General features: G+C 35.2%; 4 protein-coding genes across 9 annotated transcripts; all 4 read left to right on the plus strand.

The window, feature by feature from the left end:
- Positions 1 to 1,366: 1,366 nt before the first annotated feature.
- Positions 1,367 to 4,553, plus strand: LOC149692524 (BOS complex subunit NCLN). The gene is made up of 11 exons (XM_089868287.1): positions 1,367 to 1,656; positions 1,784 to 1,974; positions 2,059 to 2,298; positions 2,371 to 2,454; positions 2,539 to 2,642; positions 2,711 to 2,799; positions 2,869 to 2,993; positions 3,062 to 3,370; positions 3,768 to 3,991; positions 4,062 to 4,140; positions 4,229 to 4,553. Exons 1-11 carry the CDS (start codon positions 1,482 to 1,484, stop codon positions 4,292 to 4,294), a joined length of 1,686 nt encoding a protein of 561 aa, XP_089724413.1. The 5' UTR covers positions 1,367 to 1,481; the 3' UTR covers positions 4,295 to 4,553.
- Positions 4,554 to 6,148: 1,595 nt separating this feature from the next.
- Positions 6,149 to 8,508, plus strand: LOC149692525 (epithelial sodium channel subunit alpha-like). Its single transcript, XM_089867550.1, has 6 exons — positions 6,149 to 6,807; positions 6,887 to 7,005; positions 7,593 to 7,759; positions 8,082 to 8,183; positions 8,254 to 8,377; positions 8,447 to 8,508. The coding sequence occupies exons 1-6, from the start codon at positions 6,407 to 6,409 to the stop codon at positions 8,506 to 8,508; spliced, it is 975 nt and encodes a 324-aa protein (XP_089723676.1). The 5' UTR covers positions 6,149 to 6,406.
- Positions 8,251 to 9,192, plus strand: LOC149692526 (acid-sensing ion channel 1-like). The gene is made up of 4 exons (XM_089868829.1): positions 8,251 to 8,377; positions 8,447 to 8,686; positions 8,750 to 8,825; positions 8,932 to 9,192. Exons 2-4 carry the CDS (start codon positions 8,634 to 8,636, stop codon positions 9,097 to 9,099), a joined length of 297 nt encoding a protein of 98 aa, XP_089724955.1. The 5' UTR covers positions 8,251 to 8,377; positions 8,447 to 8,633; the 3' UTR covers positions 9,100 to 9,192.
- Positions 9,193 to 10,752: 1,560 nt separating this feature from the next.
- Positions 10,753 to 20,045, plus strand: LOC149692527 (uncharacterized). Of its 6 annotated transcripts, XM_089868291.1 has the most exons (5): positions 13,771 to 14,063; positions 14,137 to 14,203; positions 14,338 to 15,156; positions 18,337 to 18,667; positions 18,954 to 20,045. In XM_089868291.1, exons 3-5 carry the CDS (start codon positions 14,427 to 14,429, stop codon positions 19,000 to 19,002), a joined length of 1,110 nt encoding a protein of 369 aa, XP_089724417.1. In that variant the 5' UTR covers positions 13,771 to 14,063; positions 14,137 to 14,203; positions 14,338 to 14,426; the 3' UTR covers positions 19,003 to 20,045. The 6 variants fall into 6 exon arrangements, with proteins under 6 accessions (XP_089724414.1, XP_089724419.1, XP_089724415.1 ...); XM_089868288.1 differs by lacking the exons at positions 13,771 to 14,063; positions 14,137 to 14,203 and adding an exon at positions 10,753 to 11,329; XM_089868293.1 differs by lacking the exons at positions 13,771 to 14,063; positions 14,137 to 14,203 and adding an exon at positions 10,756 to 11,329 and having other exon boundaries at positions 18,358 to 18,667.
- Positions 20,046 to 22,033: the final 1,988 nt, after the last annotated feature.

The following is a 22,033-nucleotide window of genomic DNA, read 5'->3' on the forward strand; positions in this document are numbered from 1 at the left end:
ACAAGCCAAAAATTTATCGTGAAAATTTGGAATTTGTTTTTCTTTTAAGCCTTAAGAAATTTCAATGCATATGATATTACATACTGACACCATTTTTAAAACCCAAAACAAAATGAAACCACTTTATTTAACCATAAATTGACGAATTATAAGCTACACAAATGGTTTGACAGTACCATTTGTCAATTTTTTGGGCATTTTAATGATCTTCGCCTATTGGCGGTATTTTAAGTACGGAAAGCCAAAGAAAAACCCCGACAAGCCCAATTTCCAGCCAACAGCCAACCCTTTTATTTCCAGCCAATATTTTAGAGAAGAAGCCCAATTAGCGTCTTTCCAGCCCAATATGGCAACACTGGTGTTGTAACTTGTAACTGTTGTTCCTTAGATTTTTGGGAACGTACTTTCCAGGGCTCGACATAAGGATATTTTTTTTAGTAGTCAGCCTGACTAGTGAGCCCCCCTATCCCAATATTTTTTAGTAGTCACTGACTAGTGAGACGCATGGTTTACGAATATTTGGGACATTTTTTTACTAGTCAAGTTGACTAGTGAGCCCCCAGATTTCGATTTATTTTAGTAGTCAAGGCATTTTTTTTAGTAGTCAAATGCCTTGACTAGTGCCTTATGTCTAGCCCTGGTACTTTCCCCAATAGTAAAACGTACTACCCAATGGGAGGCTTGTTGAAAACGTACGTTTCTCCCTTTGGGAGCCGGCTGGGAAATAGCACACTTCCTCTGGTCCAAAACCAGTTTATTAATTGCTTGGACTAGTTTTTTAATTCAAGAAGTGGGGGTTACTGGTCCTCGGGACCAGTTTATTAATTGCAAATCTATTGGAGAGCAAAGGCTGGGACCAGTCCGGAGACCAGTAAATGAATTCAGACACTAGGGGTCACTGGTCCAAAGGACTAGTTTAAAAAATATCCTTATTTCCCAGCCTGTATTGGGAGTATTAAAATTTCCTTCCCCTCCACGAAAGGCATTTGGCACCATCTTGCGGCGTAATTTTCGTCCCATAGACGTTAATGTTAAAAAATTGAATTTGAAAATGTACTTTCAAACATCAAAATGTACTTTTCGTACTGAAGACTTTAAAATGTACTAAAAATGTACAATTGTACTACCAAGAACAACACTGTTGAGGATGAGGAAGTAGGGCAGGGGTTGGGCAGACAATAGACAAACCTATTTTAATTTGTTTATGAACTCTATTGTAAAATTTTAATTAAACCTATTAACTTCAATTCTCCTAATTATTTCCCAAATAATTCATATATATTTATGTGGAAGGCTTTACGCGATTTTATAGTAAGTAAGTAAGTAAAACACAACGCTTGAGTTTCATTTAAAACCCCCGGCATTTCCGGAACATCCGGGTTGCCGGCTTTAACGATTGCGGAATACGGGGGATTACTTTCCTACAAGCAGTGCTAAGTCACCGCACCTCGCCACCTATTTAGTAATAAAATTTAATTATAATGTTTCTACAAGATGCTGACGGAGTTTTTGAGTTTTTTCGTGGAGCCCTTCCGTTTTACGTTATTTTATTTGTTCCCTTATTTATCGTAATTTCACCCATGACCCCTGTTTTTGGGGCTCAAGAGTTTACTGTATATCGAATGCACCATTTTGACCTGCATGGGACGCCACATGGTAATTACGATAATTTTAAATACTTTTGTTCGGTGGATGGGTGCGTAATTTCTTTAATATAATTAATAAAGGGTCAAATTTTGTTAGTTTTAAGCCAATAAAAGCCTTAGAAAGATTTAAATTATAGGATGTAGGTCAGCCGCAGTCAATGTTGAGGCTTGTACAGTCAAAGCGGGGATTTACACAAGGAGATGCGTTTTAGCTAAAATCTTGGACTTAACTCCGGAAAAATATCACAGCATCCTCTCGCAAAACGCGGGAGGATTGCTTATATTAATTCCAAGTGATATGAGCTTATTAACAAAGGATGAGTTAGAGGTTTGTACATAGTATTTTAACGAGGGGATATGGTCACAAATCACAATTACCCTTAAAACTCAACTTTAAGTATCGTTTTTCTAGCATATTACTCACCTAGAGAAAGCCATGCTTAAAGATGAAGTAACGATACCAATTTATTTCACGGAAGCCACACCTGAAATGGAAGAAATTTATGATAACGTTCAATTATCATCTTCTAACGAGCGAGCTGGCAGTGCTTTTGCTGAACTATCAGGGAGCTTAACCGCAACTGGTTATAAATTAGTTGGTTCCCAAACGCAAACTAAAAGTCGCTCTGATATTTACATATCAAACATACAAGTATAATTCCCTAATTAGTGAATTAATTATTAAAAAAAAACTTAATAATTAACACACAGAATTTCACTTAAGGGTAAACTATCAGGGTTTGGAGTTGAGGAACAATTACCAACAGTGGCCATTGTGGCACATTATGACTCTTTTGGTGTTGCCCCTGTAGGTCCTTTTTTTAATGAAACTTAATTTTAAACGCAATTATTAATTAATTAATTAATTTTAATTAATATTTGTGTCTCTCAGTCATTGTCGTTAGGAGCAGATTCAAATGGAAGCGGAGTTGCTGCTTTATTGGAGTTAGCAAGATTGATATCTAGGTTATACACAAGTTCCAGGACTCATCCAAGGTACATTATCTTTAATTTAATTAATTATTTAAATTTAAATAATAATTAAATTTTTATATTATATACAGGTTCAACATTCTATTTTTGCTTTCTGGAGCTGGAAAATTTAATTACCAAGGAACTAAGAAATGGATTGAGGATAATGTTGATAGCTCTGGTAATATTTAATTATATTTAATTTAATTAAGATTGATTAATTAATATTTAATATATTTTTTTTAATTAGAGGGTAGTTTGCTTCCTGATGCTGAATATACAATATGTTTGGACTCCTTGGGCAGTAAAAACGATCTATTTATGCATGTTTCCAAACCCCCAAAGGAAGGTAGCTCTTCCGCTAACTTTTGGAAGGTAAATTATTCAATAATTAACCCCTAAACTTAAATATTTAATTATTATTTTATTTATTTCCCTTTTAGGAGATTCAACTTGTTAAAAATAAATTCCACCCTGAATTAAGTTTAAATATGATTCACAAAAAGATCAACTTAGCCGATGACGTTTTAGCTTGGGAACACGAAAGATTTAGTATTAGAAGATTGCCCGCTTTTACTCTTTCAAGTTTTCAATCCCCTAAAGATTTGAGGAGAAATACAATCACTGATATTGACAAGAAATTATCAATCCCGACATTAGCCAGGAATGTTAAAATAATTGCTGAAGCATTGGCTCGTCATATGTACAATTTATCCCAAAGTGACAACACTGAAATCTTTTCTGATGGACTTGTAAGTTGTTAGTAGTGTTTAAATGAATTCAATTAATTTAAAATTAAATTCGTGTTAAAATTTGATTTTTTTTCTTTATTTTTTCTTTATTTTTTTTTATTCTTTTTTATTTCTTTTTTTTTCTTTTTTATTTCTTTTTTTTTCTTTTTTATTTCTTTTTTTTCTTTTTTATTTCTTTTTTTTCTTTTTTTTTCTTTATTTTTTTTATTCTTTTTTATTTCTTTTTTTTTTCTTTTTTTTTTCTTTTTTTTCTTTTTTTTTCTTTTTTTTCTTTTTTTTCTTTTTTTTTCTTTTTTTTTCTTCTTTTTTTTCTTTTTTTTTCTTTTATTTTCTTTTTTCTTATTTTTTTTTATTTTTCTTTTCTTTTCTTTTCTTTTTTTTTCTTTTTTTTTTTCAGTCTGTTCGAGAGGATTTCCTTAAAGCTTGGACGGACATGTTATCTAGTCAACCTAGAAGCGCTCAAATTATTTCTTCAACATCGCGTCATCCTTTATTAGTCGCCTTGGAACAATCTTTGGGACATTATTTGAAAGATGTCAAAATAACCAGCTTAAAACCGGACAAAAGGGAACCGGAAATAGTATTCTATGATCCAGTTAGCGCCACAATGAATGCTTACAAGTAATACCTTAATTCTAAACCCCTTAAATAATAATAAATAAGAATTAAATTAATTAAACTTAATTTTCAGAGTGAAACCGGCTGTTTTTGAATTATTCCTGGCGTTTGTCATTGCTGCCTACTTGGGAATTGTTTATTTACTTATATTGGTAAACATAAATATAAATCTTAATTTAAATAATATTAATTTAAGTTATCTAGTTAATTAATTAATATCTTTTAATTTTAATTATTTAGAGCTTTCCCAAGTTTGAAAAATTACTCAGGAGTTCCATTTCATCGGAAAAAAATCATCATTCTTGAAATTAGCTCAGCTCATTGTTGTACCTATTTCTCTTCTCCTACTTACATATAAAGTTATAAAAATAAAACCAAGAAACAACACTTCCATTTGAACTGACAGCATCGTTCGCTACCTATATATACATCATTTAGTATTTAATTTTCCGTCATAGGGTACAGTTTTGTCGTCAAAATAAATAAATAAATAAATAAATGAACTGATTGTTTTTCTAAAGATAATGTATACCTAAAATAAAATTGGTTACATTTTACAAACGTTTTTATTTTGTCAACTATTGTCTCTTTGGGCGGGGGGAAATGGGGATATTGTCACGTGAAGCGGGTACAGGGGGAGATAGGACTACTAAAGGTTAAAGGTGAGACAGTAATTTATGGGTTATATAAGCGAGTCCGAGTGGTTCACGAACGGGACGTCGGTACCGTCCGTCGTGGTCCTTGCAGTAAAGAAATCTTACAGGGGTTAAGTGGAAAATGAATATTTATATTTTGTATTAATTAAGTAATGGTAATTTAATTTAACGGGGGTAATAGGACCACTAAAGGTTAAAGGTGAAACTGTATTTTATGGGTTTTAATAGCTCGTCCAAGTGGTTCACAAACGGGATTTCGGACGCGTCCTCCGCGGTCCTTGCAGCAAAGAAATCTTACAGGCGTTATGAAGTAAATTATATTTCGTAGTATTTAATTAATAGTAGTTTAATTTAATTATTAAGGGATAAATTAGTGATGTTAATTAGTATTTTAACGTGGCTATTTACGGCCAAATCCCTCGTTATTGTTATTGTTTTTTATTTTGCAATAAAACTTTCCATTGAGCTATTATTCTATTAATGTGTTTTGACAACAACATCCGAATTAATTTCCCGTTTTCATCTTAAAAGCTAATGCACGCACCTCATAACAAAGTGCAGGTACATCTACGAAGGGATAAAATCAGACTTATTGAAAGGTGATTTTGTCACAAGTATTCTGGCTTTACGTTGAGAGAGACGGGAAGGTACTTAGTAAAACATGGGTGTGGGGTCCGTAATTTCGAGCTACTTCGAAAATACCACCGCTCATGGTTTCCCCATTATATCGCGATCGAAGAATTGGTTTCGTCGTCTATTCTGGGTCATTGTCGTATCAGGGGCATTGATTTTACTGGCTTACCAACTTTATAGCGTTATTCAAGAATTTTTGGAATATCCCAAGACAGTCACTATGGAGGTATGTTTCATTAAAAGTACATAAAATTAAAATTAAATAAAAATAATTACGCGTAAAAGTATTCTTAATTTTTTCTAAAGGTAATGGATCCATCTTCTGTACAATTTCCCGCAATTTCAATTTGCAGTTTGCACGTTTTAAACGCGAGTAGAATTAGAGATAGCGACAATACTGAGGATGGCAGTGTTTTTCACGATTTGGCCAAAATTAATAATAAATCAAATAAAACTGCAAATGGCACTTCAAAAACTAAGTAATTTCAAAATACGTTCAAGTGGCCTTAAACCAATCCGTTAATGATCTCGCTATTTATTAATTAATAGGAGAGAAATTTCAAATTTGGCTTTACGAGAATATCGAAGTGAAATTGAGAAAAATGTTAAAGTCTTAATTGACAAAAATTATCCAAAGATAAATTTGGAAATACGTCAAAAGCGATCCCTTGATTTGAAAAAACCGACAAACGTTGCGGGTTCTATAACAAAAAACCTGACTAATTCCATCAAAAACCCTTTGGTAAACAACCAATCTATTAAACCAAATCCAGTAAACCCTGGGAAGGCAATAAAGGAAGTAGCCGTTAATAATATTAGCAACGTACTAACTTCTAACTCAAACTCCACCAACAATAACACCTTGAAAAATAACCCAGTTGGTGACGTTTTCAATAAATTAACCCCTTTGAACCCTGGCAAGGCAATAAAGGAAGTAGCCGTTAATATTAGCAACGTAGTAACCGCAAACTCAAACTCCACGAACAACACCTTGAAAGCTAACCCAGTTGGTGACGTTTTCAACAAATTAAACCCTTTGAACCCGGCAGGCGCTATTAAAGACGTAGCCGGAAATATATCGGACAAAGCATCAAGTTTGACCCCTAAAATACCCGAATTACCCAAAGACATGCAAAATTTAATTGAGAAGAGCGTCTTGGGTAAAGTTACCGAAACATTACTAAGCCAAGTAACGGCGTTGACCAGTAACTTGACCGACGTGGTCACCAAACAAGTTCTGAGTAAAATATTGGATGCCGAAATTATAAATCAACTGACTAAATTAGTCACCAAAGCTATTATACCGGAACTGGCTAAAATATTAGTGGACACTGGCGTGGGGACCATTTTAAATGGGGTCGTAAGCAGCCAGTTGATTGATTCTGTAACGGATATACTTGGTTCTGTACCATCTCTATTGAAAGATGTACTGCAAAGGCCGATGAGTAGGGATGATTTCAAGAAATTCGGGATTCAAGCTAAGGATTTTATATTAGGGTGTTCCTTCGATAAGGAAGCTTGCACTTATCGGTGAGAAATTAGGCTTAACTATATCCCTGGAGGGTTCTAGCTAACTTCTAAATAGTAAATAAGCGGTTTTCATATCTAGAAATTTCACCCAATGGCAAAATGAGCGTTATGGTAATTGTTTTACTTTCAATGGTGAAAAATCTCAAGGGAATATGACTTCCACTATATATGAAACGAGGAAATACGGCTCGGGATATGGTAAACTCATTAATGTTTTTTTTATGTTCGCGCGTAAAATTCAGACATTTATTGGTGACATCTATGGAGTAATCCCTATTCATTGTAATTTCTTAAAATTAGTATTTTGAGTTTATTATTATTATTAATAGTTTATTATTAAAATAATTTTAAATTTATTAATGAAATTTAACTTCGAAAAAAAGCAATTAAATTTGCGTATTTTTAACCAATAGATGTCACTCGTCTGTAAGGCGAAAGCGAAAAATCCATATTTTCGGAAGCAGATCATGATCATGGACAAATCATACAATAAAATATATTATTAGTCCATGTATACGCATACTGCATTTTTCACGAAGTTCTACTTCTGTTTTAAAGCTAATTGAAATTTTTAACATAAATAGTATCGACCCGATTTTAATAAAGCGATTCAAAAATAATCACCGAAATCCGAGCACAGGTTTTAGAATCAATATATAGTCACTGAGCGGCTTATCTCACTCCGAAATTCACGAAGCCTCTCAAGGACTATATCTCTCTATAACAAATTTTAGAAATTGCAAAATTCCCAATACATTGATTGAAAGGAATATCTTAACTTTTAGGTCTCCGCCTTTTACTGAAAATCACTAGCAAAGAAGAGGACATCCCCATCTTTTCCTCCAATAGCGGAGTTCGAATCGTGGTGCATTCTTCCGACGACTGGGCTTACCCGGAAGATCAGGGAATGAACGTTCCTCCGCGAATGGCCGCTTCCATCGCGATCAATAAAGTATTTTTATCCCAGCTACACTTTGACAGGAAGGCGGTACTTCAAAGGCTAATAAAGAATTGTCCAGCCCCTTAAAGATCTCATAACCAAAATGGGGTTACGTGCAATGTTTAACTACCCAGAGATACTGCATTTTGGCTTATAATATGCAAATGAAGTTGGTTTCAGATTGAAAAGGCAATAGGGTACACGGTTAAAATTACACGCTGCTTTTGCGATCTTTAATTAACATTAATTTAAGTAATGGTTCCTTAAAGATTTGTGTTAATTTGAAACCTCTTTTAACTTAAATATTTGAAATTAAAATTAAATATCTTCTTAGAAAGTGGTTAATCGAATTACGCCTCCACATGGAAAATGCACAAACGACACTAAAATTTACAATTGGGATAAAATTTCAAACGGTTTAAGATATTCCAGAAAGGTATTTAATTTAAATGCACCAGAAATTAAAAGAAAAAACGTAAATTAAACCTTTGGGAAATGTTGTAAAGGGTTGCGTTAAAATTTGCCGTACAAAAGCAATTCTTAAAGAGTGCAAATGCGCCCAAGATATGCGTATTGCCGAATTCTTGGATCCAAATGCGCCGCAATGCAATTCCGAAATTCAAACTAGTGGTATATCAAATTAATTAAGTTGTATGCAATATCAATTTATTTTAAATTGAAATGCCGTGAAATTTTCAGTATCTTGCGTTGAAAGGGTGTTAGCTAAAGTTAATTGTACATGCGATCCTGGCTGTTTGTAAGTTAGTTTATACAGCTAATTATTTACACTATAATTAAATCAATTAATTTATTAATTAGGGAAGAATCATTCGACGCTAACATCGCTTACAGTCAAATTAATTCGGAGCATCTTTGCGTTGCCGGAATGATGGGTTTAAATGATGGAATCGTTGATAAATCTTTATGCGACGTCGATCCGTATGTTAATTTAATTAAATAATAATTAAAAAATAATTATCGACTAATTTTAAATATATTTAGTCACGTTCTGGTCTCCGCTGGAATCTACTTCTCCGGTTTGAGTTACGAACGAGTCACTGAAACTCCGACTTACACGGTATAAATCCACGTTTGTTTTTCTTTCTTTTCAATTATTTAAAATTTAGACTTAATTTCGACCCTAATTTTTTAAAAAGAAGCTAGCCTAATAATTTTGATTACAGCTTGCCTCTTTACTGTCCAATATGGGTGGCACAATGGGACTTTTCTTGGGCATCTCTGTCATTTCAATCATCGAAATTTTTGAACTTATCTTCGACATATTTCTGTCGTGTTTTTGTTGCTGTTGTTTGACAAATTCTAACAAAACTCCGGTTAAACCCGTCACTTAATTTAATCTAGATTAAAATAATCATGCACGATTTGATTACGTAAATGTAACTTAACTTTAAACTGATTGAATTAATAAACAGTGTGTTAACAGTACAATTTCCCAGAAGGCAACTGCATGCACTGGCTTCATCTTGTAAATTTTTTCTGCTAAGAAACCATTAAATCTTAATTTCCCTTGTAAATTTTTAACGTTATTCGGCGGGGTCTTTCTTTTAGAGCATATTCCCCTAGTCGTAAAGAAGGTTTAAGTGGATTTATTTTATCATATTAGGCTTAGAGTTAGGCCTAATACTACCAAAAGGAAAAAAGAACAATATCAAAATTGGTTATATAACTTGTAATGTTTATAGATAAAAGAATTTCAGAGCTCTGGGATAGGGGATGCGGATTTTAATTCTAAATTTAAAAGAGTATATCGTATAGCCGCGATGCGAATCTATTGGTTGAAAATTAATAAAGATATCATCATTTTTAATAGTGTATAATATAAATGGTCAAAGTATCTTAGAACCTATCCTATTCAAGTATTTTAAAAAATATAACGTTTTATGACGGTAAAATGACTTGGCGAATGTGATGTTTGAAAGAAAGTTTTTCAATCAGTTTAAGTTTGGTTAGGGACGCACTAACACCAACGAAATTTAGTAAATGATCTACTCCTAATTAAATAATCAATTTAAAATTAATTAGTTCGTGATTAACCTAGTTAGAAAAATTGCTAAACGAATTCCAAAGCTTAAAAGAAAATTAAAAAAAAAAAAATTGGTAACTTTCGCTTGCCACACAGTGAAGAAGAAAAAATGCGTTTTCGTCAAAATTTACGAGCTTGGAAAAATAATTCTAGTAGTGAAAGGCAACTGGCTTTCATCCGCCGAAATGATTTACGAGCGATTTTTGAAGGCAATTTATCGTTTTCCCGCTTATCTCTACAGATTTCTACGTTATATTTCTTAAGAAAATACTCTATGTACTATGGAACATGAAGGAAAAAAATTCAGTTTTCTTGGTCGAGAGAGGATTAGTTTTTGACGAAAGATTCGATTCGCGTTATGGCGTGTGTTCGTGTGTGTGTGAAACCTGGTTTGTTACCTAATTTTACAAATAAAACCTAGGCGAAAGTGAATATGACGTATGGCCTCGATGACGTAAAAAGGGTTTCCAGGAAATTTATATGATTTTTTATTTGTGTGGTGGGAAAAACACAGGTGTTAAATTTTGTTAAAATGTCAAATGTCAAATATCAAGTCTTCGGAAATTAACGACGAAATCGTAAGTAGTGCCTATATATTCTTTTTCGGTTTTGGTGAATAATTATGTTTTTCAAAAACTGTCAAAGCTAAAATTTATTATTCTTTCTTTTTTGCCAAAATAACAACTTTCTTATCAGTTCAGTTCAGTTCATTATTTGGTAGTCAAATCTAGCTACCGCGTGTTAAATATAAGAAGATAAAAAAACAACCACGTAATGATGGTGTTTGTGGTTCCAAATAGTAGAAACATTGGTCAATTTAAGCTAATGGTTAGGTATTTTAGCACCACCAATACACATTCTGTACTCGTGTATCTGTGGTCCGTGATAGCGTCTGATAAGAGATCCAATGGTACAGTAAAAGATCGCATCCCCCCTTTTTTAAAATGCATCCCCCATCACGGACAAATTTTTATCATCCTTAAATCCTTGGTCCAAAAGTTAGGTGGAAACGTAACCCAAGGATGCCGCAGTATTTAAGCCTATTTCTTTTCTCCAAATATCGCATCTCCTGAGAGAGGTACCGAAAGGGAGAGAAGAGAAAAAGAGTCACCTTTTTTCTTAAAACCCTCAGGGGTTACTTTCCCCGTAGAGCCTGCCAACTAGAAAAGAGGAGGAATGAGAGAGATGCTTCTGAAGAGAGGAGAGGAGTGGTTTTCGGTTTGAGAGAGAAAAATTCTCCCATCCTCTCTATAACGAAAAAGATGAGAGGGAAGGAAAAAGCTTCAGGGTATATTTGAGAGAAAGTGGTGTAAAAAAAATTCGCCAAAAGAAAAGATAGGATAGGATTGTTTGCAACTGAAGAGGATAGAGAGGAATCGATGGTGCGTGATTGCTCGCTTTGCTGCATGCAGAACGGAACCGGGTTAAGAACTATAAAGACATACGAGACACGAACTCTTTTGGAAGAGTTGAGAGGGATTTGAGAATGACGTGTCTATTCCCCAAATTTTGGAATTAACTTTCGTCAAATTATTTAGGTAAGTGTTTACCGTTGATTATTAATTTTACTTTGCGTTTGTGCATTCAATCCTTCTAGTCTGAAAACATATGAATTATGTATAAAGTGTTTTAGAAATTCACCTAAAACATGTATGTTTTTCGTGAGTTAGATGTGATTCGAACATTTAATATAAACTAAAGATGGGGGTGCTAAGTGTTTAAAAATGGCTAAGAGGAAATTTGTATATACCATTTTAAATTACAAATGTCTGATCCCGGTCTATGACGTCACGTAGCGGTTAATAAGTAAATAAATAATAATACCCGCCCTCCCCACCGTTCCTGATCAAAAATCGATTCCCATTCGTATTAGAGAACCTTTATCGGTCAATAAAACTTCGGAAAACTAGATGTAAGTGTTAATTGTTAAAACTTAAAATCGTATAAAAATAACGGTGTGTTAAAAGGTAGTATATAACATAACCGTATAGCGCTTTAGGAACATACTTTGTGTTAAATTTATTATTGTTATTTAGTATCCAATAAAATTTTGAGTGCGCTTAATAAAAGTCGCTAAACATTTTTTTTTTCTTTCTTTCTTTCTCTACTTCTTCCTCTCTTCCGTACTCTCTCTCCGGATGATTCCGAAAAGCTCTCGCTCCGAACATCCTCTCTCTCTATTCCGAAAATTCCAATCCTCCTAGAGAGAAGTTTCGCCTAGGAAACCCGATAGATGGTACTATTAGATCCGCGAAATTTCGGAGAAGGCGGGGAAAACTGTCAAAATATCCCCCTGTACAGTTGGCAGCGGCGGCCATTTTGGAAAAGGAGGTTCAGGAAAAACGAGAGGGGGGTGGAGGGGGGAAGGGAATGAGTAGGAAAATCGCAATGGCAGCTAGCTTCAAACGCTAGAAAGTCGACTAAGAGCTTTGGCCGAATATAATTTGGTAGAAATTTTTCGGTGTATGTTACACGCATCTCAAAGACTCAAAGCTCGGCGCCAGACCAACCCGGCTAGTCTATTCGCTCTCCCTTATAATACCAAACGCGGCTTGACCGGTGGTATAACAGTCGGTCAGCGTTAAAATATACCCCTTTAATCCCAATTAAATTAATTAATTAACGTCGAGTTCAACCATACTTGGGACTATAGGAACGTCATAAATGAATAGGTGAGGATATAGCTTTTAATTGGTATTAAATTCTTTAGCGCTCTGTACAAAGGTTAGCGAGCGGCTGGTCTGTTATGTATGTACTCATATTGTGAATATAAAGATTTTTACGAGGTTTTATTACTGTTAGGGCATGGTATAAAACAGCTGCTGAATAGCGTCATTGCATTGTCCAATTATCGTTTAAGGGGATGTCAAAAAAAAAAAGTAAAGAAACAACGATAATAATACAATGGGTAGCTTTCTCTAAAGAAAACGTTCGTAGGCCTAGGCATGCATGCGTGCATCCTTGGATTTCTCTGCCAAAAAATGCTCAAGGCGCTTTACGATGCACATACGGAAAAGTTGAAAAGTCGCCGCCTGTAATAAACTAATTCGGATCGAGCCCCGATGTCCCCTCGGCCTTACGCTTCTTCCCAAGATAGTGTGTTGTCACTTCTATGCCTTTGATTGTTGTTCAGAATATTGGTAGGTTAACACTGCCTGTCATTTCTGTATAATCGGACCAGAAGCCGTGCATGAAAAAAATAGCCCTAGGGTATTTGACAACGCACCCAGAACTCTATGCCCAATTTTTTTCTTCAAAAAAAAATTCAAAGTCCGGATGAACCTTTCTTAACCTTAGTGAATGACAGTTTTGATATTTTCCCTATTGAATTAATGCTGTTTATCCTAGACATCTGCCATTACTGTTTATTTTAATTTAATAAGAATTGGGACTATTTGTTTTATAACGTCGATTTGTGGAAAATTTTGTAAAGACATTTTTTTTGCATTGAGATTATAATTGGCGTAAAGGCAGGAATCTGAAAGGAAGGAATCAGATTCCTGCAAATCTTTAAAACCCCTAAAGTCCCGAGACTCCCGAGTCCTGCCTTGGGCTTTATTCCATATTCACCATGAAAAAATAGTCCCTCTTTCTTTTATTTATGTACCCCTATGACCAAGCACCCTTTTTAAAAGAGATCTCACCCTTTCGACAAAAACCCCTAAACCGGCGGTGGCAGGCAGCCAGTTGAGGCTAGCTAGTGGCATGGTGCAGCGGCAGCAAGCATGCACCCCTATATACGTTTAATGGTGTATCTTATTGGACATAAACCTAGTCCAAAGATGTTAAAACATAAGAGAGAAGACGATATACTTAAGGGCATGCTTTTTTCGGTCTCTCTAACTCTATACTTGATATTATGATGGAATCGCCACTTAAATTAAACGACGATTATTACATTTATTTTATTGTTTATCTCGGGATGATGACTTTTTAAATACATCACGTAAGGGTAATAAATGTTTTTGGGGGGGAATCTGGGAAAAATTTAATTTTTCTGAAATATTTTTGTGAAAAGTTGAAAAAGCTATAATTTAATTTACGACCAGTTAGAACGTTATTTAGTATACTCGTAAAAAAAACGATATGGTCTTTCTCCATTGTACAAAAGAGAGAAGCCAAACTCTTTACGACTGTCGTGCATGGTTCCTCGATTTATATATACGATTATTTTAAAGACACGCACGCGTATCATCGTTTAATTAAAAGTTGCTAATTGATATAGGAAATTAATCTTTTAAATTGGAAAAGAGGAAAATGAAAATACTCGAGGTTAGCTACGTCGACAAAATTGCGCAATGACGTGTTTTACGTTTTGTTTTCAAATTTATTTTTTGCGGCGTAGAGTACGTTTGTAATTAAGCGATACACCGTGATTTAAATCATCGTAAATCAATTAGCACTGGGGAGAGGTAATATATTGTAATTCGTAATTAGCAAAACATATCCCGTGGCGTCTCAGTCGCTTCGTAAACCTTGGGAGAGAATGATTAAGACGTTCTTCTTTTTTTTTAACCGATATTGTTGTTTCCCCGTGTTATTATAGAATACGAAGACAAAGTTGAGGAGGTTCCCGCGGGCGGAAGAATAATTTAAGGAAGAGAAGAAGAGCATCGGGAGACAGGCGCCAGCAAGATGAACGGAACCCTCTACGAGGATAATTCCAGCCGTTCAAGTTTGGACCCCGTTTCACCGACACAAAATTCGACGATCGTGGGTTCTTCCAGCGGCGCGACGGGACCGGGACCGTTACATATTCCGGCCAAGAGAGTGACGTCCTCTTTAGCGGTGACTTATCACCCCACGGATTGCGGGGTCGTTCCCGAAACGGCCGGGGTTATACGCCATAGTCACCCGGGGGTAGCTACCGGTCAACCGTGGGGTTACGAAAATCATCCGACGGCTTTCGACGGTCATCACGTTTCGCAGTATAATCAGACACTATGTAACGTCAGAGACGGTATGACGGGTTATTACTACAACGATCACACGGCCCGGGCTGCGGCGGCGGCAGCGGCGGCCGCGGCCGTTGACCGTAAACCTTCCTTGAAGTTTTGGTCGAACTCTTACGAACTGCCGGTAAGCGGAGGTTCGGCTGTCCCCAGCGGAAGCGCGGTATCTCCCGCGGAAGGATGTCAATCCTTCGCTCCCCAAACATGGTGCAATTACGCTCCTTACGGTACGAGGATGGACCCCCATCCGGCTCAACCCACCGCCGTCTCCTACTTGACGGCCGCCGACGACCGATCGAGCCGACCCACTTTGGACGGATTCGGACATCACCCCGCCGACAGTTACGCCTTGAGGAGTTTCGGCGCCACCGTAGAAGGACATTCGACCGCCGCTTACGTCCCAACTGCTACCGGTAATTACCCCAATAATTAAATATCTATCATGGAATTATTTCAATTCCTATCTGAATACTAAATACGTTATTAAAACAACTTCCCCCAAAGATAAGCGTGAATAGACCTATAACATAAATAAGAATACAGTCCAGCGAACCGATACTAATTAAAACATTCATTTAAAGCCTTAAGATTATAGCCAAAATATTAATATTAAACACTTTCATATTCACGAAAGCTTTGAATCAATTCATATTAATAGCATATTTTATCGCAATTATTTTACGACTTATCAAAAGCGGTTCGTATGTATATATACGCAATGAAACCGGAATAAACAGCTCGAATGTTTATTATGTCGCTATACTATTTTGATTGTTTTTGTCTACTACCTACCCCTTTGTAGTAAACACCACACGCTCTTAAGGCGGTATTTTATTTCATTCAAGGAATTTAATTCCGACATACACCTTTATAATATTTACATTACGTAACAGTAAGGAGCAAAAAGAAAAAAAAACTAGGCGGGGGTCAGGTGGCGCGTGTTTATTTCCGAAACGTGATATTTTGCAGTTTTAGTATTGGGTTATGAAGGTTATTGTAATAAAAAAAGAAAAAAACGCGTCGGGATTTTAGTGACGGTCCCTTAAGAATTGTTGTACCCTACGCTCGCTCTATATATTGATGGCAATGTCTGAAGATAAGGCGTTTTGAACCGGAGCATGTTTTTCTCCCGTTTTCATGTTGAATTCTTTTTTTTTTCGAACGTCGCACAAAATAGAGCAGTCAAAAATATCAGTCAGTTTACTATTTAGGAAGGTAGGAATTTTCTATTTGGGGAAAAACCGGTTTTTTCTAGTAATATTCGTGCCCATTCCAAGCTTAAAACTAAATACATTCAAATTGCATGTTTAAAAATTAATTAAGGATTTTTTCCCTGACTTTGAATCAAAACAAAGGATTTTTCCCTGACTTTTAATCAAAACAAAGGATTTTTCCCTGAATTTTAATCAAAACAAAGGATTTCCCTGACTATTTGGGCTTATTTCCCAAATAAAACCAACCAATATCCCTGATTCTTTGGGCTTATTTTCATCTTCCCTAACTTTCGCAAGTGCACGTTTTGCACGAACCCCGTAACCTTGCATTTCTACTAATAAACTGCGGGCATTGCGTGAGTGTAAACAGAAATACCAACACATTTATGTAAATTTTCGCCAATGGTCAAGACCAACTCTTTTTTACATACAATGTATCTACATACCTAGAAAGCAAAGCATTTTAATGTCTAAGCAAGTCGTTACATTGTCTACCAAGAGAGAGTAGGTGAGTGGGGTGTGCAAGGCGGAGAAGCTAGCTTGCTTATGAATGAAAGGTCATAAAGAAAGGCTTCCTTATTATTATACTGGAAAAGGCGTTAAGTTTTATACGAGGTCGTCATTATAACGTGTATGGCGTATTAATACCGGCATTAAGCTGGTCTTCAACTATAGCCCCGCTACCTGAACTAGCCTATAGCCAAAGATACTCTATCTAACCTTTGTTTTAACGTCTGAAAGTTATCCAGTTTAATCTTTTACAGACTGAGACAGAAGCTAATAATTATCGGGTATAGTGACATTCAATGTCATCTTCTCATAGAAGTTAATACAATACAAGGTGTGGAACTGCCATTAGTCTACAGACACACACTTGAAATGGTTATTGTTAATTTAAATATAGAAGAATTTAATAAATATTACAGGTTTGCCACAGAATTTTCAGAACCAAATTCCCTGACTTTTCCATGTTTTCCCTGACCTTTTTCTGAAATTTTCAATAAAGACTTATTCCCAGAAATTTTACCCACTAAAATCAAATTCCCTGACTTTTCCCTGACCTTTTTGGCCCATTTTCAAATTCCCTGACTTTTTCAGGTTTCCCCTGACCCGTGGCAACCCTGTATTATGGAAGATAAATAATTTGTAATTAATTAAAATTCCGTATTTATGTCTATTATTATTGATAAAACAGCTGTAGAAAATTAAACATTTTGAAAAAATATATAGAAACTTTATCCCTGATTAAATGTAGTAAAGGAAATCAGGATTATACGTGAGTTGAATAATTTAAGTAAACGCAACAAGAAAACAAAGGTATTTAAAGAAATTCAATTCGTGGTCATAAATTAAGTTAAGGACATGGTGGTGCTTGAGGAATAATTTCAAGTCGGGGATATCGAAAGATTGCACGATTTAATTTCAGGTTCGTTGCTTTGCCGCGAGTTGCTAGAGGTAAAGAAACTCCGCGAATGTCACTTCACTTCGTATTCAATTCACCCCCTTCCCCCTTACACAATTGAACAAAAATTTAAAAGATTAGACAACTTTAACCGGTTTTTATATATTATTTTTTTAACTAGAATTAACTAATTAATCACTATACCCTTAAATATGTGATTAATAAGAATTATTTTTTTTATAAATTACTAAAAATTAAATAAATTTAAGTATTAGAAATAATATCGTCTTACGGATCTCGTGCTTCAGTTCAGTTCAGGCGCGACTCCATCCTGTTGTACTTTATAATGTCTTGTTGTAACTTAATGCCCGAGGTGGTTGATTTAAATTCTAATTTATTGTTTTTGTCACGTGATTATTTAAAAATACTGCATTGTTCCTTAGATTAGTTAATTTTGTTTTTAACAGCGACTGAAAATAGTCCTAACGATAATGCTCTTAAACTTCAAGGCAGATCTTCCTTGACTCTATTTACCGCGCGTTTTGGAATGAAAATGAACCGTTTTACCTCATTCTTCAAAATTTGAAAATAAAAACCCCTCTTTCTACTCATACCCCCGAATTTTGCGATGCCCCATGAAAGGGGTTTAAAATTCCAAAAAAAAAAATTCCCGAATTTTTCCATCGTTATTCACTCGCCTTTACTTGATAAACACTACTTTCTATCCTATGGGATTTAACAATAAGTATTCATACGCATTAGCTTCCCCTATTTTACGAAGTTAGCTTGTACTGCACAAACTATACATTACGGACAATGAAAAAACTTTCTAGGGGAAAAATATGCAATTTACACAAAAAATACAACCTGCACTTTTTGTAGGAGAAAAACACAAATATTTTTGTTTTGGGTTCTTTTCAACATAATTTTGTAAAATTTTGATAAACATTTTTTGTATTTTCCTTTTGTACTTAAAGGTTTGCCGGTTTTCGTTTCAGTGGCCGAAACCGTAGCGACAAATCCATTGGAATGGACGGGGAACGTAACAGTTCGAAAGAAAAGAAAGCCATACTCTAAATTCCAAACGCTAGAACTGGAAAAAGAATTCCTGTACAACGCCTACGTATCCAAACAAAAAAGATGGGAGCTAGCTAGAAACCTCAACTTGACAGAACGACAAGTTAAAATATGGTTCCAAAATCGAAGAATGAAAAGCAAGAAAAACAGTCAAAGAAACGCGGAAAATAACCAAAACAATAGCAACACTAACGGTTCACATCATCACCACCATCATCATCAAATACCCAAGTAAATTAAATAGCCGCTCATTTATTAGTAATTAGGTTGTAGTGCAAGCACGCACGTGTCTCGTGCATCTTGGCGCGTGAAACCGTGCACGTGTTTTACAAAATTTGGCGCCAAAACATAAGTTAGACCTAAATTAGGCTTAACAATTAAACAATGACGCGTTTGGTCGGTATTCATTCATTCGGAGCTAGCGAGGAACGGTTGTTTACTTAGATGGAATTTTTAAAGTCGTGAATACGGATTAAATCTATGATAATTAAATTAAAAATTAATTCCTGTATTGCAGGAGATACCAGCAAGTTAAAAACGAGTACTCAGCGGCCGCTCTCGGATAGAGGAAAAAACTTGGTTGTGTCTCTCTCTATACTTCCAACCAACGTGGCTCTCTCTCTCCCTAATCTTATACTAAAAATATATTATACCTGAAGAATACTTGAATTGAACTGAACTGAACTAAGATGATGATAATAATACATCATTAAAATATACTCAGAGACTATAATAAACAATATTGAAAGAAAAAAAAAACAAAAACAAAACCGGTGGTGTTCATTCGTTCCAAACATAAAAAATGAAATATAGTATTACGGTTATATTTACGACTTCACAAAGGTGTTCTTCCCTTTACATTGAATTGATATTTGATCTCCGAAATATTTAACAATCATTAACGTAAATGTTTTTCTCTTCTCTCATCTTTCTCTATCTCTCTCTATCTTTCATGTATTTATGAAAAACACTTATGTAGATACGATAAAACAATGTGAATGTACGAAAAATTATGTGTTACAAAACATGATTAAAATATTTGGTCGCACCATGTGCGCGGTCGAAAACAAACTAAAACACTAAAAAATTCACACTTGTCCATATTTTAAAATTTTACCATTGGTAGAATTTTCAAGGTAAACGTAGAGCCCTTGATTTTTACCATGGTAATGAATTTCTGGTAAAATTATAAAAAAAATAAAACATGGCATGTGAAAAGTACACGTATCCTATAACTGTCTTATAGATCCTTTGTCCGTTTAGTGTCGATTCAATCTTAACTGATCGTTCTGATTTACAGCAATAACGCTGTAAATGAGTATATATATAAAGGCTCAAAGCATAGAGTATTGGCATCTCCTACGTTTTGACTGTATTAGACTCTATGGTATGATAATACGGAGTGTCACTAAACTTTGTAATTATAATCATTCGTCGAAAAAAAAATTCATTAGTTATTAAGCCTAAAATTAAATCATCATTAATGGCTGGTAGTTTTTTTTTGTTTTTGTAAATAAATTGTAGTTTATAATGGTAAATATTTCTCCCCCTGAAAAATATACCATCCAAAAATGTACAGTGTCGTAATTAAAATAATTAAAAAACCTGATCTGAATTTGTGGACTAATTTTGTCTATTTTTTCATGAATATATTAAATTATTCTATGAATATTGCAACGTCATTTACCTATTTTTGAGCGCAAAAAAGGTCGATATTATTTAGTATTAATTAAACCTATTCTAATATCTTGAGCTATTCTAGGATTATTTACATCAAATTTAATTACTGGGAATTATTTTAGGGTTCAATAGGATTGGATCAATACTACAAGATCAAATGACTCAACCTGATTTAAATATAATTTATTGTTTCGCATTTTTTCTTTAACAGGAAATCTCGAAGAGGGCGCGACCTAATTGGAGTTTAAAAGTGCTAAAGAACTCGTAAATTAAATTAAAATCTAATAGATTTTTTTCTTTCCTAGAAAGTCTAGAAACCGGAATAGGCGAGCTATAGAGTGAGTCCATGAACGTTAAATAATCATTTGTAATTAATAGCCGGTTTTCAAGTAATTCCCGTATCGCTTCGAGCGACTTTGAAAATAATCTAGCTACTTTGATGATCAAAATATTTAATCTCAAAATGACGTCAATTATTTGAACCCTTATCGAAATTAATGTTAAGGTTTACGCCAAATTTATTGTCAAGGTATCGCGCGCGTGCCCTAAACTGTAGTACTTCTCAAATAGTAAGTAATAGGCATTGTATGGGGTGACCTTTGAACTCACAGGGTTTAAATTTTCGAAATAAGAATAATCTCCAAAAGTAGATCAACTGAGGTAAAATAGTTTTTGTCCAAAAGTAAATTTCTCTCTACAAGCTTTTCAGTCTGTTGAAGATTGTACACGTCACAAATGGCTGGCAACACTTGCCGCACACAATAAATAGACAACCCTGATTTAATATTTGCCAGAATTTGGACAACCCTGATTACTAAATAGACCATTTTTGAAGTTACATACAGAGAAACCAACAAACTGGGGCGAGACCGCCATTGGAGTATTCTCTCTTGCGCTAAGAAGCAACACCAGACGAAGCCCGAGTTCACTACACGTAGGAGGGAGGCTAGCCAACTCACACTGCCTCTAGCGGTGCTTCTTGGCGTTAGGGAGAAGACTCCAATGGCTACCTCACCCCTGTATGTTGGTTTCTCTGGGTGTAATATTAGAAACGGTCTATTTATCATGCAGCAATTTTGATTCTATGTTTACGAGGAATTTCCACACCTGACTAGCTACGTCCATCTCCCCGGGTTCCTACACAAGTATTACTTTTTAGCCTTGCAAATATGACATTAGCCATTCCTCGACCTGGGCTCTGGTGTCTCAAAAATTAACGAGTTTCGTCGAACGTAGGCGCTGCTGTCGCGAAAAGTTTATTTAATGACTTTTAAAAGAACATAAAAACAAGAGTAGAACTCCTTGAAGCGAAAACATTCCAATACTTTGAATTGTAAAGGGTAGCACGCTCAACCCTTTAACAACCTTTATGATAGCAGCCTCGGTACTGCTAAATACCAGTACCACCACGGCCCCTGATGGTGCATGCATGCCAGGCAAAACTCTCTAATAAGGAACCGGGCAAATAAAAGCTCGTAAAAATATTTGGGATCTAAGCCTAACTGGTCCTAAGTTTCGGGGCCTCATTTTCGGCCCCAGCTACCAAAAGGAAAAATTATACAGTATACGTAGCATCATGCATGCTCTGCGACATTAAATTCCTGGCTTGTTTTCGCCATACAACCAGCGCCCCTATCGGCGGGAGAATTTATCCAAGCGAAACCATTTTCGGGAGATTCTCTCTCTTCTAAAGGGACATTTTTTTTCACGCTCAAAATATACTACTAATAAAGGTATCTATCATGAGAACGATACTGCAGAGAATTGGTGTTCCGTTCCGGTACAGCTTCAATGTGAAATTTTTCGACTCCTCAGTGAAAAGTTTCAGGGTTAAAATCTACTACACGGAAAGGCAGGACCTATGAGATGGAAATGTAATTTAAGAACGAGGAGTTGGGGTTTTATTGTGGTACGAAT

Source organism: Phalangium opilio, unplaced genomic scaffold (genome assembly GCF_054372755.1).
Source record: "Phalangium opilio isolate 3A_F unplaced genomic scaffold, DU_Popi_V2 ptg000024l_1, whole genome shotgun sequence".
NCBI lineage: Eukaryota > Metazoa > Arthropoda > Arachnida > Opiliones > Phalangiidae > Phalangium > Phalangium opilio.

Excerpts from the sequence above, each read along its gene's own strand:
- LOC149692524 (XM_089868287.1), top strand. The coding sequence starts at position 1,482 with ATGTTTCTACAAGATGCTGACGGAGTTTTTGAGTTTTTTCGTGGAGCC. Across the intron at positions 1,657-1,783 it reads CCTGCATGGGACGCCACATG|GATGTAGGTCAGCCGCAGTC; the intron begins GTAATTACGATA and ends TTTAAATTATAG. Across the intron at positions 2,994-3,061 it reads CTTCCGCTAACTTTTGGAAG|GAGATTCAACTTGTTAAAAA; the intron begins GTAAATTATTCA and ends TTTCCCTTTTAG.
- LOC149692527 (XM_089868288.1), top strand. The coding sequence starts at position 14,427 with ATGAACGGAACCCTCTACGAGGATAATTCCAGCCGTTCAAGTTTGGAC. Across the intron at positions 15,157-18,336 it reads TTACGTCCCAACTGCTACCG|GTTTGCCGGTTTTCGTTTCA; the intron begins GTAATTACCCCA and ends TTGTACTTAAAG. Across the intron at positions 18,668-18,953 it reads CATCATCATCAAATACCCAA|GAGATACCAGCAAGTTAAAA; the intron begins GTAAATTAAATA and ends CCTGTATTGCAG.
- LOC149692525 (XM_089867550.1), top strand. The coding sequence starts at position 6,407 with ATGCAAAATTTAATTGAGAAGAGCGTCTTGGGTAAAGTTACCGAAACA. Across the intron at positions 7,006-7,592 it reads GAAATACGGCTCGGGATATG|GTCTCCGCCTTTTACTGAAA; the intron begins GTAAACTCATTA and ends CTTAACTTTTAG. Across the intron at positions 8,184-8,253 it reads GTTTAAGATATTCCAGAAAG|GGTTGCGTTAAAATTTGCCG; the intron begins GTATTTAATTTA and ends AATGTTGTAAAG.
- LOC149692526 (XM_089868829.1), top strand. The coding sequence starts at position 8,634 with ATGATGGGTTTAAATGATGGAATCGTTGATAAATCTTTATGCGACGTC. Across the intron at positions 8,687-8,749 it reads TCTTTATGCGACGTCGATCC|TCACGTTCTGGTCTCCGCTG; the intron begins GTATGTTAATTT and ends AAATATATTTAG. Across the intron at positions 8,826-8,931 it reads CTGAAACTCCGACTTACACG|CTTGCCTCTTTACTGTCCAA; the intron begins GTATAAATCCAC and ends TTTTGATTACAG.